This window comes from Mesoplodon bidens (assembly GCF_964165515.1).
Source record: "Mesoplodon bidens genome assembly, chromosome: 2".
In the NCBI taxonomy this organism is placed as follows: domain Eukaryota; kingdom Metazoa; phylum Chordata; class Mammalia; order Artiodactyla; family Ziphiidae; genus Mesoplodon; species Mesoplodon bidens.
The window spans coordinates 28,330,663-28,348,987 of record NC_138177.1 but is presented as its reverse complement, the minus strand read 5'-3'; the positions used below and the strand labels follow the sequence as shown (position 1 = coordinate 28,348,987).

Here is an 18,325-nt window from a genome sequence, read left to right as displayed (position 1 = left end):
TTTCCGTGCCTATCATAGATTTATGTATTTTTTATTTTAATTAAGTAGCAATATGCATGAGGTCTACACAGTAACTATTAATTAGAATATGTGACAACAAAGAACTTAATTTCAAGGTCATTGCAAACAAATAGGGCATTCTAAACCATCGTAATGTGATTGGATATCAACAACACGTTTACTACCTGGTTGTAGCTTCTGAGACCTGGGTCTCTGTGCACCACAGGGTCTGCACGTCCTCAGGCTGAGAGGGCAGCTCATCCATGATGACAACCAGCAGTAGACACTGTGGAAACTGTAGTTCACAGGGCAGCTCTTAAGGTGGTAAAATTAAGTTACAACAAATTAGTAAACACATACTCTACATACTTTCAGCAGAAATCTGATTGTAATATATAAAAAAATTAGAGGCATAATTTTTAAAAAGCAGAAATATGTTCCAAGAAAAAAAAGTAGAAGAAATTTTAAATAAAATTTTTAAAACTTAAAAAAAGGATGACTGGGACTTCCCTGGTGGTGCAGTGATTAAGAATCCTCCTGCCAATGCAGGGGACACAGGTTTGAGCCCTGGTCCGGGAAGATCCCACATGCCGTAGAGCAACTAAGCCCGTGGACCACAACTACTGAGCCTGTGCACCACAACTACTGAGCCTGTGCTCTAGAGCTCGTGAGCCACAACTACTGAGCCCGTGTGCCACAAGTACTGAAGCCTGTGCATCCTAGAACCCGTGAGAAACCTGCACACCGCAATGAAGAGTAGACCCCGCTCAACGCAACTAGAGAAAGCCTGTGCACAGCAATGAAGACCCAACGCAGCCAAAAAAAAAAATAAAGAAAGAAAGAAAGAAACAGGATAACTGTATAAGAGAGAATTACCCTGTCTCTATAACATGTAATAATTAATAAGAGATTATTTAACACTAAATCTGTTTTGAAATTTACCTAATTCACTGTCCAAAACCACTTCCACAAAAGGTTGGAATTTGAGAAGCTGACTGACAAGTGGATCCAGTGCGACCAGGAAAGCACCTGCTATTTCCTCCTGTTGTGCTTTAGAAATCCCAGCAGCATACAGGCTTGGAGGAAACTTACTGGGAAGGGAGGGAAAAAACTCATTCATTAATAACTATTTTCGAATTTTAGGTAGAGGCAAGTACTGATGTTCTTCCAGCAGTGAAAATATATTTAAAAATTAAGTAGCATGTGTTTTATAAAACAAAATTCAAAGTACTGAACTGATACCATAATTCTATGAAGAACCTCTGAACTAAATAACATGGCTATAATTCTATAAAATTAAAAGTTTATAATCTTAAAGAAAATGCTGGTATGGCTTTGATGCATTTTAATACATTGTTCACAATGATATTCTTAAAAAATACTATAAAAATATGAATCAAATAACTAGTAAAAGCATGTAAAAAAGATATTTCTGATAAATTCTGGGGTAATTACTTCTATTGAAAGTTATTTTAAAATAGGTAAAATGCTGAATTTACTAGAATAATAGTTTCTCAGAAGCAAGAGTTTTATAAGAACAAACTGTATACTAACACTGAGGGAGATGCAAAGAATTTCATGGAAAATGTCTCAGTAACTGAGGTTTAAACTAAACTTCGATCAAAACCTATGTGAAATAAGATATGTACTCAGTATTTTTGCCATGTTATTTTAACTGTGGCAAACTTGATAGTACATGAGAAAACGCTGTCTAGCAGGGGATGACAGCATTTAAAAGGAAGCACTTAATATAAACACTTGAGGCCTTTGTAGTGTGATGGAAGAAGCACCAGTCTGTCAATTACTAGTTATGTGACTTTGGTTCATTCATTCGACCTCCCTGAGCCTCACTTTCTTCACTTGTAACACTGATTCAGAGTTGTGAGGACTAAATTATAAGTGAAATTATAAGGTGAAAGACATATAAAATACAACAAAAGTAAGGAAACTCCACAGATTTGAACTACAGCTACTGAACATCAAAGCAAGTATGTGTTTTTCAATCAAATGATACATTTTTAAATTAATTTATTTGACAAATGTTTATAAAGTGCCTATGTATATGCCATGTACCTTTCTAGGAGTGTGTGATATAGTAGTAAACAGAATATACAAAGTTACTGCCTTTACGGAGTGTATACTCTAATGAAGGGGAGAAGTTAACAAGTAAGTAAGTAAATACACAATATAGTAGATGTTAGTAAGTGCTAAGGTGGACAGGAAATTCCATTGAATTTCTGTGTAAAATTCTATTGAATTCTGTTTGAATGTGGGTCATTTGAGAGTTTGTGCAGAGAAGTCATATGATCTAATTTATGTTTTATCACTCACTTCGGCTACTGTATGGAGAACAGACCAGAGCAAGGCAAGGGTGGAAACACAGACAGTAGATAAGATGTTCTTTTGCAAAAATGCAGGCAAGAAAATAATAGTGGATGAGATTGAATGGTAGCCGTTTACGTGGTGAGAAGTGGCTGGATTCTCTTTATACACACTGCACATGCATATTTATACTGAAGGTGATACTGACAGAATTTGCTAATGGACTAGATGAGGGGTATGAGAGTAAGACAAACATCAAAGGTGACAGGAAGGTTTTTTGGCCTGATCAATTTGAAGAACCAAATTACCACTTAAACTGAAATGAGGAAGCTACAAGAGGAGCAGATTTTGGGGGGTTGGGGACTGGGGGATAGATGAAATGGGTTGGAATCAGGAGTTTGGTTTGCGTCAATTTAAGTACAGATGTCCTGATTGGCAGTTAGACATTAAAGGGGAGAGACATAAATTTAAAGTCTTGAGACTAAATGGCCATAGAGGAGAGGAGAGGCCTGTAGACGGAGTGCTGGGGCACACCCAACTTAAAGTAGATGGAGAGATGGGGAGGAACCTGCTGAGGAGGGAGAGGTGTCTTGGAAGCCAACAGAAGAAAGAGTCCAAATGAAAGGGTTAAGTGCTACTGACAGGTTACATAAGATGAAGCCTAAAACTGCCCACTAGATGTAGCAACATGGAGTCACTGATGACCTTGACAAGAGCTGTTTTGATGAAGTAGTGGAATAGAAAGCCTGACGGGAGGAGCTTCAAAAAAGAAAGTAGAGACAGTGGTAAAGACAACTCTTTGTAAACACATGCAGAAAAATGGGAAGGTGTTTATTTGGAGGAGGATGTAGAGTTGAGAGATTTTGTTTTATATTGTTCTTAAGATGGGAAAAATAACAGCATGTTGGTATACTCATGAGAATGACTGAGAAAGCAGGGAAGAATGATGATGCAAGAGGGAAAAGGAACAACTGCTAAAGTAAGGTCCTTGAGCATGTGAGAGAGGGTGAAATCCAATGAATGAATAGACGCTGGCCTTAGATAGGCACACAGACAGTTCACTCATGGGACAAGCAAATATATGGGCCTAGATACAGAGAGAATAGTTGATGTGTCAGAAGGAGAATATGGAAGCTCTCTTTCAATTGCTTCCACTTTTCTCAGTGACACACACAGTGAGGACATCGACAATGAGAAATGGGGAGGTGGTGCTGGAGATTTAGGATGTTTGAAGAGGGAGAGGTATGAAAAGTTGTCTGAGAGACTAAATGGATTAAGGAAGTATAAGAGGGTTGCTGAGGAATGAGCTGACAGAGTCTTTTAGTGTCAAATCAAGGGCTCTTCTGAGGTTACTATCAATTTTCGATGTCATTTAGCCCTCATCTAAATTATGACACCCTTTCTGTAACTCACTTTTTTTCTGGGATGGAGTCAACTACTACTTGAACTAAACCTCATAGAAGTAAAATAAAAATTAAGAAAGATAAAAAACGGTATGCTGATACAAAATGTATGCACGTATATATAACCTCTTTTTTTTTCCTTTGGTATTTATCATCATACCAATATTCATCACTTGGATATAAAGTACTAGTTAATATAAAGATAAGTAAAACTCATATGCAACCTATTCCTTAAAAGCTTCCATGTCCATTAATTTTAAGCAAGCAGATAAAAACTCACTAAAACATTAAGAAAAAATTACTGTGATATTTTATTTTTAAATGATATACATTAATGTTTGCATGGCTCAAATGGCTCTATTACATTTTAATGGTCATACAGCAGTCTTCTTACCTGTGTACCTGAAGATAAAGCTGGTGCAATATACAGCAAGAATCAGACAGGAAAGGAAGAAATTCCTAAAAATAAAGCAACTCTATTCACTCTTTATACACAATGTGCTTTGCTAAAATAGATCCTCTCATCAAAGGCATGCAAAATAAAATAAAATCCCAGATGTGCTACATAGGGAAAAAAATTTTCTTGCATGAGGATAAAAAGGGGGATGAGGGGCTTCCCTGGTGGTGCAGTGGTTGAGAGTCCGCCTGCCAATGCAGGGGACAGGGGTTCGTGCCCCGGTCCGGGAAGATCCCACATGCCGTGGAGCGGCTGGGCCCGTGAGCCATGGTCGCTGAGCCTGCGCGTCCGGAGCCTGTGCTCCGCAACGGGAGAGGCCACAGCAGTGAGAGGCCCACGTACAGCAAAAAAAAAAGAGGGGGGGGGGATGAGGCTAAAAGCACCTAAAATTCTTTACTGTTAAAGCTATCAACACAACCACAATTAGGAGCTATCATTTACTGAATATCTCCAAGTGCTCAGTAGACATGTAGTGACTTTACATACATTATTTTAGTCCTCTCAAAAATATTATGACATATTACTGTCCCCATTTTATAGACTAGAAAGCTGAAGCTAAGGATCAAGCAACCTGAGACACATAGCTAAAAACCAGTAGGGCTGGGATTCAAGTACAGTTGTGACTGCTCTATCCATTATGGTTATGCTATCTCTTAGAATGTCAGAGAAATAGTTTTAATTGTATTATATGATATAGAAAACAAGCTGATAGTTAATTATTTAAAAAATTTTAATTCCCCTGAAAGAAAAGAATTGATTTAAAAATGGAATAATTAGGCACAATTTTGCCTCCTAACAACTCCGGCAAATATCAGATGGGTAACTGCTCAACAAGTGCCACTGGCGCCAGGACCCTCCCACCCTGTACCTCTGCCCCTGAAATACACACCCTGCGAGCTGTAGGCAACCCGGTGTTAGAGCAGCCAACTACGGTAAGTGGTAGTGGCCCCGAAGGATGAACTCGGACAGCACACCCACAAGGATGGCAATGTGTCAGTAGCCAGTGAGCCTGCCATGGAATTCTGACTAATAAACAGTCATCAGAAATCCTTATCTTTTCCTTAGAAAGGAGGAAGACAAGGTCAAAAACAAATTCGACATGGACAATAGTTTTGCTTTCTTCTTTTAGTTACAAACATTTATTACTATTGGTATCTCTTTCACTGGCTGCTATAAGTATTCTCTCCTCTTCTTTCCAAATAATCTGCCTTGACAGCTTATCTATTCTATTCATATATCTTCAACAATCACTGTGCTATCCTGATGACTCCCAAATAGTCAGGTCTTCTTAAAATTATCATACAGTTTGAACATTTAAACTTTAACAACCTAATTTAGAAATATGGTAGAAATAATTTATAAACACTATTTAAAGGCAAATTGAACTATCTTCCGAAAACAGATCTGTGCTTATAGAAATAATTTTGTTTATGCTTACAGAAATAAGTTTTTCAGAAAATTGAATAAAACTAGTAACAATATGGACTTCCCTGGTGGCGCAGTGGTTAAGAATCTGCCTGCCAATGCAGGGGACACACGTTCAAGCCCTGGTCCAGAAAGATCCCACGTGCCGCAGAGCAACTAAGCCTGTGCGCCACAACTACTGAGCCTGTGCTCTACAGCCCACAAGCCACAACTACTGAGCCCGTGAGCTACAACTACTGAGCCCACGTGCCACAACTACTAAAGCCTGTGCACCCTAGAGCCCACGTATCACAACTACTGAGCCCATGCACCGCAACTACTGAAGCCCGCGTGCTCTAGGGCCTGTGTGACGCAACTACTGAGCCTGCGTGCTGCAACTGCTGAAGCTGACGTGCCTAGAGCCTGTTCTCCACAACAAGAGAAGCCACCACAATAAGAAGCCCACGCACTGCAACAAAGAGTAGCCCCTGCTCACCGCAACTAGAGGAAGCCCATGCACAGCAATGAAGACCCAATGCAGCCAAAAATAATAAATAAATAAATCTTCAAAAAAAATTTAAAAAAACAAATCTAGTAACAATATGATGGTAGCAACTTAAATGATATAACAGATGCTCAATATTTAACAATTAACAATATAAAACCAAAAACCCTACAAAATATACTCTTGACTAAATAACTTCAAAAGATTGTTTTTGGCAGGAATAATAAAAACAGGATAACTTACAATGTATTGTAGATTTCACACTCACGCATTATTAAAAAAAAAATAAGCCTTACCTTAGTATAGTGCAAGAGGGAGTTGGCAAAGAAACGACACAATTTGAGTGTTTTCTGAAATAATCTGCAGTCAGTATTATCCTGTTCCAAAAAAAGGAAATAAGAAAGCATAATGAATAGGAAAAGAATATTAAATTAGCTAAACTTGTAAATGAGACAATATTTTCTAAAATGATCTCTTAATAAACAGTGTAAACATTTTCCATAAAAAAGTAATTCTTCTCTGAGTTGTTAGAAGCAATACAAACACACACCAAATGATAAAGATATGTCAAAAAATTAAACTCTACATCACTGAAAAGAAATCTTAATCTATAACAGCAAAAGAGGTGATCATTTTTTTTTTTTTTTAATTTTTTTTTATTTTTTTTTTGCGTTATGCGGGCCTCTCACTGTTATGGCCTCTCCCCCTGCGGAGCGCAGGCTCCGGATGCACAGGCTCAGTGGCCATGGCTCACGGGCCCAGCCGCTCTGCGGCATGTGGTATCTTCCCGGACCGGGGCACGAACCCGTGTCCCCTGCATCGGCAGGCGGACTCCCAACCACTGCGCCACCAGGGAAGCCCAAGAGGTGATCATTTTTGATTGATCTGAAAGTGAAAGAAACTTTTAATACCTTATTGTTCTTTGCTATATGGGAATCAGTAGATGGTCAAAAGAAAAGGTCTTACAAACAAATAAAATAATCAGATATGAAAGAAAACAGGTAAGACATGACAAAGCAGTTCACAGAAAATACAAATATCCAATAAACTAAAATTGAAAAACTCTAAATTACAACCTAACTACATATCTTTTGAAGGGGGAGGGGAGAAGACTATTTGATTAGCAAAGATTTAAGACTGATAATATCCCAGAGTTGAGGAAGTGTAGTAGTAAGCACTTTATTTTAACATTCATGGGAGCATAAAATAATACACTCTTTGCATTATTATTAAAAGCTAGAGTGTTATAAATTCCTTGACCCAGTAGCAATCCCACTTTTGGAAATAAATCCTATAGAAATACCAGCACAGGTATGCAATGCAATCTTTCTTATATAATGAAAATGGAAATAAATCCAGAATCCATCAACTGGAGAATGGTTAAATAAATTCAAGGTATAAAATTGGATGATGAATACATAGAGATTCATTATTTAAAAAAAAATTCAAGGTATATTCACAAAATGTAGTAGCATAGAGCTATTAAGAGGAATTGGGTAGATATACCTTCACGAATACAGAAAGCCCTAAGGCAGATTAAGTAAGAAATCATGCTGCAAAACAATATGTATAATATCATCCTATTATTATTTTTAAATGTGTTATGTGTTAATATTTCCTCCCTAACCCTCCCAAAATAAATCGAAATCTTACCTGTGGTTCTCTGTAGCAGATGAAAGTAGGATTTCACCGTTCATGTTAGGTATTTGTGTAATGTGTGAGGGTTTTCTGAGCATGTATTACATTTGTAAGTTGATAAAACACTGGGTAATGCCAAGATATCTATGTGTATACAGGGGATGTAGAGGACAGTGGAGTCACCCTACCTGGATTGAAATCCTGGCCTTACCACTACCTCTGCATGATCGTGGGAAAGTTACCAAGCCTCTCTATGAGGGTGCAATGTGGCTTACACTAAGGTTACTGTGAGGTTTAAATAGTGCCTGACACTTAGGCAACTTAGCTTAATAAATATTGGTTGTTATGTCATCCAAATGTGTAATACACACTATAATCCAAAGAGCTTTAAATTAGTACCTTAAAATTAAGTCAAACAGATACATTTTTAATTTGGAGAATAATTTCAAATGAAATAACTTTATTAACTGTGTATGTTCAATCTCTTTCCAAAAATATATCAAAACCTTAATTAAACCAATCAAAGTGGAATTGAATGATCCACTAATTGAGTATGACCCTTCATTTTTACCTTTTATAAAAATATTTGGAAATAGTCAATTTTCCTCAGCAAGAGTAAGTTAGATGAAAATTCACCTCTTTGATAATTATGAATATGAACTCTCTCATACACTGCTATGGAAATTTAAAAGGACAGAGATTAAAAATGAATCTAAGATACTTATAAGATACTCAATAAGAAATTTTATTCAGCTTAGATGTCATATCATAAGAAACTGTTCTTGACTTCACGACTGGGTTCCTACCTTTACTCACATAGGCCAACCCGCAATTCTCCGAAGATCACACTAGTCTATAATTACCTGCTTATACTATCTCCCAACCTAGACTATAAGTTATTGGAGGCAGAAAGATGTGGCTGACTTAGTACCCAGCACATTTTCTGGCACACAGTAAGGACTCTGGAGATAGCTGGTAAATGAATTAAATGAATAAATGGTGACACGCAACTTATCATGTTCACCTACTTTAAATTTTTCTTTCTCATTCAAGAGGAAATTGTGTAAGATTCGGTTGAAGACTCTAGTTTTACTTCATTACTAAATAGCATACCAATTAAATCTAGAGCTGATTTTCACATTTTCAAAAAGCAAGTGTACAACACAAATACTATCCCACCTTGATTTACTCAACTGTTTAAGTCAGAAAGTTTGCATCTCAATGCCAATAAAAAAGGCATGGGGATATAAACAAGGAAAACCATTTTTAATGTTTCAAAATATTGAGTATCCAGTCTTCCTTTCTTTAAATAAAACAAGAAAAATACCGATAAAATCTGAATGTAGTGAGCGATGAATCTAAGTGTAGGCAATAGATATAAATATATGAGTTTATTTTCTGAATATAACTTTCAGTAAGAATTCTATGAACAAAAGTAGGAATTACAGTGCAAATTAAATTTATATCTAAGAGCGTTACAAATATATTCCCCTATCTTTATAGAAAAACTAAATTATTTGTGGCTAAAAAGCTTGTTACAAAGTCTAATACAACAGTCTCATCTTGAAACCATGTTCAAGACTTAAGAGAGAATAAATATCAATTTTAGGGGCTGTCATGGGTTGAACTGTGTCCCCTAAAAAGACAGGGTGAAGTCCTAACCCCTAGTACCTTTATTTGGAAGTAGGGACATTGTAGACGCAATTAGTTCAGATGAGGTCATACTGGAGGAGGATGTGCCCTTAATCTAACATGACTGGTGTCCCTATTATGAAGATGATAAGAAGAGACAGGGAGAGGACACCACGTGATGATGGAGGCGGAGACTGAAGTTATACAGCTGCGAGCCAAGGAATGCCAGTGATAGCAGAAACTAAGAAAGGCATGGAGCAGACTCTCCTCTAGAGCCTTCAAGAGAACAGGGCCCTGCTGACACATTTCAGACTTCTATCCTCTAGAAGTGTGAGTGAACAAATTTGCCACCTGATTTGTGGTAATTTGTTATAGCAGCCTCAGGAACCTAATTTAGGGACTGATACATCTACATGCTTCCATAAATAGCATATTACCTATGAAATCTAGAGGTTTTATTCTGATGTTTTTAAAAACAAGGTGAAAAAACTGCTTGGAAGAATTTAATGAAATAGTTTGATTCTTCAATAAATATCAACAGTGAACAGCAGAGGGCGATACTAATCAAAATTTAGAGTTAAGAATGGAGAAACTACACAGACCTTCTCAAAGCTCCATTTCAAGGCAATGGACAGTAACTTGTGCTAGTTACGTTTATGAGTACCAAATAAGTAAAGAAAAACAAGTAAGGCAAAACATGAAAATTTGCTTGGACACTTAGGAAAGTTTACTATTTAAATTCTCTGACTTTCATATACAAGCAGTTTACATACACTGAACTTATGTATTCAATACTTCATGTACAAATAGCCATCCTGGTAAGGTACCCTCGGGACTTCTCTTTCTTCTTCCATTATAGACTATACTGTGGCTTGGGCTTTCCCCATCTCACTCCTGTCCAGGAATCTCTGTCTAATCTTACTCTCCAAGTAACTCTAACTGGGGGATCTGTGGTGTCAAGATAAGCAAGATGGAAATTGGAAAAAGAGGAGGTTGAGGTTGAGGATATAGATGCATAGGATAAAGGTGGATAGGGGAACATCCTTCCTGCCATTGACACAGGATACCCAACAAAATGCCTTCTCCTTTCGGGAAGGTGAGGGGAATCAGAAAGGGTATATGAAGGAAGTGGGGACAGAAAAGAAAAGGAAAAAAGAAAGAAAGAATGTAAGGGAAGGATAGATAAAGAGAAATAGAAGAGAAGCAAGAAGGAAAGGGGCCCCTTTTCAAACTTCCACCCTCCTCTCGGGTTTGGTCTTTCCAGATCATCCCTGCCCCATGAGTTGTGACCAGTGTTTAGGAACTGGATGAATCCTTACATGTCCACCCCCACAGCTGCTGGGCAGGGAAGAGCACAGGTACAGAGGAATACCCTGTATCAGTTTGCAGGTCTAACAGGAAAGGATGTTACTGTTATTCTACAGAGAAATATTTAACTCATTTTCCCACTGAAATTATTGCTTGTAACTGTTAGGTCCTGAGTACTATTATTCCTATAATTTAGGACTACTACGAGTTAAACAAACTTTAAAGAGCTAGTCTGAGAACAGAAGGCACTATGTATAAACACTGTTATAGGAAAATATACTGTAATTCCCAATAAGCATATTACATATTATTTTTAGAATACAATCTGTTTTATAAAAGGGATGCCAATTCAACACTATAACTTTTTGAAATCAATATAAATGTAAGTATACACACAGCTGTATACTGCATCTCTACAGGTTGTAATGGATTGGTGAAGAAAAGGTTGACTGTGGCTATATCATCAAGACGACCTTAAATAAATACAGGACTAAGGAATTAGATTTTTGCCCAAGGGTAGAAAAGATTCTGAGGAGAATGCCTTGACCAACCAGTGAGTATATAAAAAGGCAGGGACAGATAGACTATAGATGGAACGAAAGCAGATAGGGGTCTAATGAAATGCTCTGAGTGAAAAGTAATTATGGGCTGTAAATAATCCCACAGATTGAAAACAAAAACAAAACAAATTAAAACCCTTTTAGGTAAACTGATCCATAGATCTAAATGAGATTTAGTAACTGCCAAAAGAAAAAGAGCTACAGTTCACAGTGTTGTTAGACCATATTTTTACCTGCGCATCTGATTGTGTCATCTGCTCAGCTAACTGTAAACAAGAATGGAAGGAGAAAAGAATGTCTTCGCACAAGCTAGTAATTATATCTTTGTGTTTCAGCTGACTCTTTATAACCGACTGGTGCTTAAGGCTCTGCCTAAATGAATAAAAAGAAAAGAATATAATCACCACAAGTAACACATCAAGTAACTTAGGACCATAAAAATATGACTTGAAAGAACATGTAAAAAATAAAAACGGGGCTTCCCTGGTGGCGCAGTGGTTGAGAATCTGCCTGCTAATGCAGGGGACATGGGTTCGAGCCCTGGTATGGGAGGGTCCCGCATGCCGCGGAGCGGCTGGGCCCGTGAGCCACGGCTACTGAGCCTGCGCGTCTGGAGCCTGTGCTCCGCAACAGGAGGGGCCGCGATAGTGAGAGGCCCGTGCACCGCGATGAAGAGTGGCCCCCACTTGCCACAACTAGAGAAAGCCCTCACACAGAAATGAAGACCCAACACAGACAAGAATAAATAAATAATTTTAAAAAAAATCAAAATGCATCATATATATTAGACACGGCATAATTAAGATGTATTGACGTTACCTCTGAAGCTGTCATGTTAGTTTGAGTAAGTTGATAATTTTTTATTTCTCCTTATAAAATATTAATTGAACTCTTACTATATGCCAGGCACTCTGTGAAGCCCTCGAGATAGAGGGGTGAATGAAAAGACACAATCTCTGCCCTGTCTTGTATGGAATTTGTGGTCTAGCACAAAAGAGAACATTAAATAATGTAAGAATAGTTAATTGATTACAGCTGTGATGAATGCTAAGATGGAAAAAAAGTCCAGGATGCTACAATAGAGAGATCTAATCTAACTGATTCTCAGGGTGAGGATGAAAAGAATGCTACCATGAAGACATAACACTTAAACTGAGAACTGAAAGATAGGCAGGAATTAGCAAGGTGTAGAGTACAAGAGAGAAGCATCTTAGGCAGAGGGAAAAGCTGTGAAAAGGCTCTGGGACAGGAGAGTTTGTTATGTTTGAGGAGCTGAGAGCAGGGAGAGCGCGCAATGGAGATGGGCTGGTGAAGAAGGCGGGAGCCAGAGAGGATTAGGTTGTTACTCTTAGTAAACTGGGATGGATTTTAAGCAGTAGAGTGACGTGATCTGATTTACATTTTTAGAAGATCAGTATGAATGCTGGATAGAAAATGAATCAGAGCGGGGCAAGACTGGAAGATATTCAATGATGATGGTGATGGCGATGGCGATGGTGATGGCGATGGTGTGGTGTGGCTAATTCACTGAGCACTCACTATGTGACTTGCAGAGTTGCAAGCATTTCACACTGATAAACTCAATTCTCACTATAACCCCACAAAGAAGGTGCTATTGTTATAACTCCCACTTTCAGATGAGCAAACTAAGACTCAGAGAAGTTAACCAAATTGCCTAAGAGTTCCAGAGTGGTAAGTGATTTCAGAATGGATTCAAGCATATGCGGTATGGCTCTGAGTTGACACTTTGAACCACGGCACTATTACTTGTTGGCAACGTAATGACCTGGTGGTGCAAGAAAAACACCTAAGACCTGAAAATATTACACTACCTTTAATGTTTTATGCATATGTATAAAGTAGAGGTTCTTAACCATTTTTACATCTCAACTATATCTCCTCCCATCCCCAAGAATCTGATGAATGCTATGGACACTCTCCCTAGCAACCCTTCATAACGCTCTAGTTAAAATTATACATGGAATTAAAAATGAACAACTCAAAAGTATATAATGAGGAGATTATATTCAGCTCTAATTATAATTATTAATTTATTTAGGCCTGGAAGTAGGATACTTGATAGTCAGTTAAACAATAGTAGCAGTAGGCAAATGGTTAAGACCCATGGCCCATTATTTCAGATGTACTAGCTAACTGAGTAGAACTTTTTTTGAATTTTAGAGAGAGCAGGATAAAGAAGTATGATTTAGTTTGGGAGCTACATGTACAACATGTGGATTATAAGAGAGCAGTGTCAGTAAACATTGTACGCACCCATACAAAATGTTTTAAATGCAATCAAGAAAACTTACAAATAATTAAGACTTTGGATATGGAAAATATATTACAAAAAGTAAAAACAAAACAAAACAGAAACTTACTTAATTATAAATTTCCAAGTATTGGCATGAAATGCGTGGTCCATACTGGAAATAACAGAGCAGATATCCAACAATGAATGAATAACTACAAAGAAAGATAACAGAACTCTTAGGACATTCAAATGTCATATGGGGTGAGTTTCTTCTATATTTAAAAATATCTACTGAACAATTTTGACATTTGCTAAAATAGGCAATACAGTTTGAAAAAAATTATCTCAAAATAATTAGTGAAAGTAAGTGTCACGCTTCTGATTTAGGGTTTTTATAAATTATAGAAAATTAAGTTTGATGTTTACACCTACTCTATGACTTAAATAAAACTAAAAATGTTCAGTGGACTAAAAATTATGCCTGTTGTAACTGAAATATTTTACAGATATTCGAATCAAAAATGACAAAATATACTGCTAAGAAAACCTAACAAGGAAGAAGCAAATGAATTTGTACTCATTAAGGCTTGTACTCTGCCTGAGGTAGATTATTTGTTAAAATGAGCACAATAAACCCCCTTTCTGTGTCCATGCTCTTAGTTTGCTTCCACAGACCCTGGGCTTCACAACATAACTTGCTGTGGTTAACAGGACAAAATAAACATAAACCAAACAGAGACTTTAAACGTGCCTGCACACTGGGGCCTGCCCTCTCTTGCTGCTCTTAGGACCCCTGAGGCCATCAGCAGGTAGCTGAGCCTGGGCTAACCTGCTGCATGATGGGCTACACGGGACTGGCTCAGGACATTATCTCTCCCTCTGCCGACAAACGACCATGAGTGAGGTCGGTGACCACAAACACACGAGTGAGCCAGTTACACCATGTGAAGCAGAGGAAGCTGTTCTACCTGAGCCCAGCCTAAAACACTAACTCAGAATCATGAATAAATGAAACAGTAGTTGCTTGATTTCTTTCTTCCTTCCTCTCTCCCTCTCCCTCTCTTTCCCCCCATCTCTGCTTCCTCCCTCCCTCCCTCCTTTCTTTTTTCCTTTCTTTCTTTCTTTCCTTCTTGCCATGCCACGTGGCTTGTGGGATCTTAGTTCCCTGACCAGGGATTGAACCCAGGCCCCAGCAGTGAAAGCACCGAGTCCTAACCACTGGGCAGCCTGGGAACTCCCTAGTAGTTACTTTAATGTAATAGATTTTTGGGTTGGTTTGTTACAGAGCAAAAGATACCTGATAATACTGCACAAAACCACCTTACTCTCTTTATGCCGAAGCTATGAATGCAATCTTTTCATTAGAGTACTGCTTTTCAAACTCTGGGCCATGATCCATTGGTAAGTGATGAAATTAATTAAGTAGCAATCAGCAATTCTTTAAAAATGAAATAGACTATAGTAGAATATGTTATTTCAAGTACAATAAATAAATGTAGTATATACATACACATTCACAAACATACATACAAGGATGTAATTATATGTGTTCTGGGAAGAAATGCAAACTTCATTTCTTACTATGAAGTTATGGTTTAAAAACACTGAAAGCTACTGCTTCAGAATTTGGACTACTTTACAGGGTATAAAATTGCATAACTTTCTTTGTTAATCATTGTGGAGAAACAACCTACTTTGAACATTGACTAAATATATAAATCTATGTTAATGCATCAAATATCAATTTTACAAAACCTAAAATTTAAGAGATTAAAAGTTTATTGGGTAGGATTTAAATTTTTTTATACATAATATCATGAATCATTACAAACAACATTGGGTTCAATAATTTAACTGATATACAGTTTACAGTCAATATACATCATATACTAAGTAGTAAGTTTTTTTCACTCACCTTCTACCATATTCAAAATGTCATCATTCTCATCTATTAAAGGGTCCATGCAAACCATATCCAGCAGTTCCATTAGCTGCTTTTGAAGAGAATAGGCCTCCTTGAAAAGAGCCTGCAGAAGGTCTGAGACTAGGTGTAAACGCCCAGAATAAACAGATTCGCTATTCTGATCACAAAGAAATAAAAACGAGAGAAAAAGCAAATCATAAAAAACCCAAGAGCCAAATTTATTTTAATTCATTCTATCAGAGCTCATAAATGTAATGCTTTTAGAGAGTAGGTGGGTGGGGAGCATATGCAAAACATGGGGTGCAGAATAGCATCAGAATGTAAGTTGGTGCAGCCACTGAGGAGAACAGTACAGAGGTTCCTCATGAAACTAAAAATAGAATTACCATGATTCAGGAATCCCACTCCTGGGCATATATCCGGACAAAACTATAATTCAAAAAGATACATGGAGGAGGGGAAAATGGCGGAAGAGTAAGACACGGAGATCACCTTCGTCCCCACAGATACACCAGAAATTCATCTACACGTGGAACAACTCCTACAGAACACCTACTGAACGCTGGCAGAAGGCCTCAGACCTCCCAAAAGGCAAGAAACTCCATGTACCTGGGTAGGGCAAAAGAAAAAATAATAAACACAGACAAAGACCGCACCAGTGGGAGGGAGCCGTGAAGGAGGAAAGGTTTCCACACACTAGAAGCCCCTTCGAGGGCGGAGACTGTGGGTGGTGGAGGGGGAAAGCTTCAGAGTCGTGGAGGAGAGCACAGCAACAGGGGTGCGGAGGGCAAAGAGGAGAGATCCCCGCACAGAGGATCGGTGCCAACCGGCACTCACCAGCCCGAGAGGCTTGTCTGCTCACCCACCAGGGCGGGCGGGGCTGGGAGCTGAGGCTCAGGCTTCGGTCAGAGCGCAGGGAGAGGAATGGGGTTGGCGGCATGAACACAGCCTGAAGGGGTTAGTTGTGCCACGGCTAGCCGGGAGGGAATATGGGAAAAAGTCTGGACCTGCCGAAGAGGCAAGAGACTTTTTCTTCCCTCTCTGTTTCCTGGTGCGCGAGGAGAGGGGATTAAGAGCGCTGCTTGGAGGAGCTCCAGAGACAGGCGCGAGCCGCAGCTGAAAGCGCGGACCCCAGAGACGGGCGTGGGACGCTGGGGCTGCTGCCGCCGCCGCGAGGCCTGTGTGCGAGCGCAGGTCACTGTCCACGCCTCACTTCCGGGGAGCCTGTGCAGCCCGTCACTGCCGGGGTCCCGGGATCCAGGGACGGCTTCCCTGGGAGAAGGCACGGCGCACCTCAGGCTGGTGCAACGTCACGCCGGCCTCTGCCACCGCAGGCTCCACCCGCACTCCGTGCCCCTCCCTGCCCCCCGGCCTGAGTGAGCCAGAGTCCCCGAAGCGGCTGCTCCTTTAACCCCGTCCTGTCTGAGGGAAGAACAGATTCCCTCTGGTGATCTACACGCAGAGGCGGAGCCAAATCCAAAGCTGAGACCTGGGAGCTGTGAGAATAAAGAAGAGAAAGGGAAACCTCTCCCAGCAGCCTCAGAAGCAGCGGATTAAAGCTCCACAATCAACTTGATGTACCCTGCATCTGTGGAACACATGAATAGACAACAAATCATCCCAAATTGAGGAGGTGGACTTTGAGAACAAGATTTATGATTTTTTCCCCTTTTCCTCTTTTTGTGAGTGTGTATGTGTATGCTTCTGTGTGAGATTTTGTCTGTACAGCTTTGCTTCCACCATTTGTCCTAGGGGTCTATCCGTCCTTTTTTTAAAAATTTGTTTTCTTAATAATTCTTTTTTATTTTAATAACTTTATTACATTTTATCAGACTTTATTCTATTTTACTTTATCTTCTCTGTCTTTTTTTCCTACCTTCCCTCCTTCCTCCCTCCTTCCCTCCCTCCCTCCTTTCCTTCTTTCCTTTCTCTCTCTCTTCCTTCCTTCTTCCTCCTTCTTCCTTCCTTCCTTCCTTCCTTCATTCTACTAATTCTTTCTTTCTACTTTTTCTCCCTTTTATTCTGAGCCGTGTGGATGAAAGGCTCTTGGTGCTGCAGCCAGGAGTCAGGGCTGTGCCTCTGAGGTGGGAGAGCCAACTTCAGGACACTGGTCCACAAGAGACCTCCCAGCTCCACGGAATATCAAACGGCAAAAATCTCCCAGATATCACCATCTCAACACCAACACCCAGCTTCACTCAACGACCAGCAAGCTACAGTGCTGGAAACCCTATGCCAAACAACAAGCAAGACAGGAACACAACCCCACCCATTAGCAGAGAGGCTGCCTAAAATCATAATAAGGCCACAGACACCCCAAAACACATCACCAGACATGGACCTGCCCACCAGAAAGACAAGATCCAGCCTCATCCACCAGAACACAGGCACTAGTCCCCCCCCACCAGGAAGCGTACACAACCCACTGAACCAACCTTAGCCACTGGGGACAGACACCAAAAACAACGGGAACTACGAACCTGCAGCCTGCAAAAAGGAGACCCCAAACACAGTAAGAGAAGCAAAATGAGAAGACAGAAAAACACACAGCAGGTGAAGGAGCAAGGTAAAAACCCACCAGACCTAACAAATGAAGAGGAAATAAGCAGTCTACCTGAAAAACAATTCAGAATAATGATAGTAAAGATGATCCAAAATCTTGGAAATAGAATAGACAAAATGCAAGAAACATTTAACAAGGACCTAGAAGAACTAAAGATGAATCAAGCAAAGATGAGCAACACAATAAATTAAATTAAAAATACTCTAGATGGGATCAATAGCAGAATAACTGAGGCAGAAGAACAGGTAAGTGACGTGGAAGATACAATAGTGGAAATAACTGCTGCAGAGCAGAATAAAGAAAAAAGAATGAAAAGAACTGAGGACAGTCTCAGAGACCTCCGGGGCAACATTAA

The 18,325-nt window shown here is 39.3% G+C and overlaps 1 protein-coding gene across 1 annotated transcript in view; it reads right to left on the bottom strand.

Annotated features, from left to right (window-relative positions):
• The window catches only part of FIRRM (FIGNL1 interacting regulator of recombination and mitosis), a 52,129-nt gene that overhangs the window by 19,455 nt on the left and 14,349 nt on the right, over positions 1-18,325 (bottom strand). The window contains exons 6-12 of the mRNA XM_081224619.1: positions 15,399-15,564; positions 13,611-13,695; positions 11,463-11,601; positions 6,388-6,468; positions 4,120-4,184; positions 943-1,091; positions 186-315 (exon numbers count right to left, since the gene is read on the bottom strand). Coding sequence (XP_081080745.1) covers positions 186-315; positions 943-1,091; positions 4,120-4,184; positions 6,388-6,468; positions 11,463-11,601; positions 13,611-13,695; positions 15,399-15,564 — 815 coding nt within the window. The remainder of the gene's footprint in view (positions 1-185; positions 316-942; positions 1,092-4,119; positions 4,185-6,387; positions 6,469-11,462; positions 11,602-13,610; positions 13,696-15,398; positions 15,565-18,325) is intronic.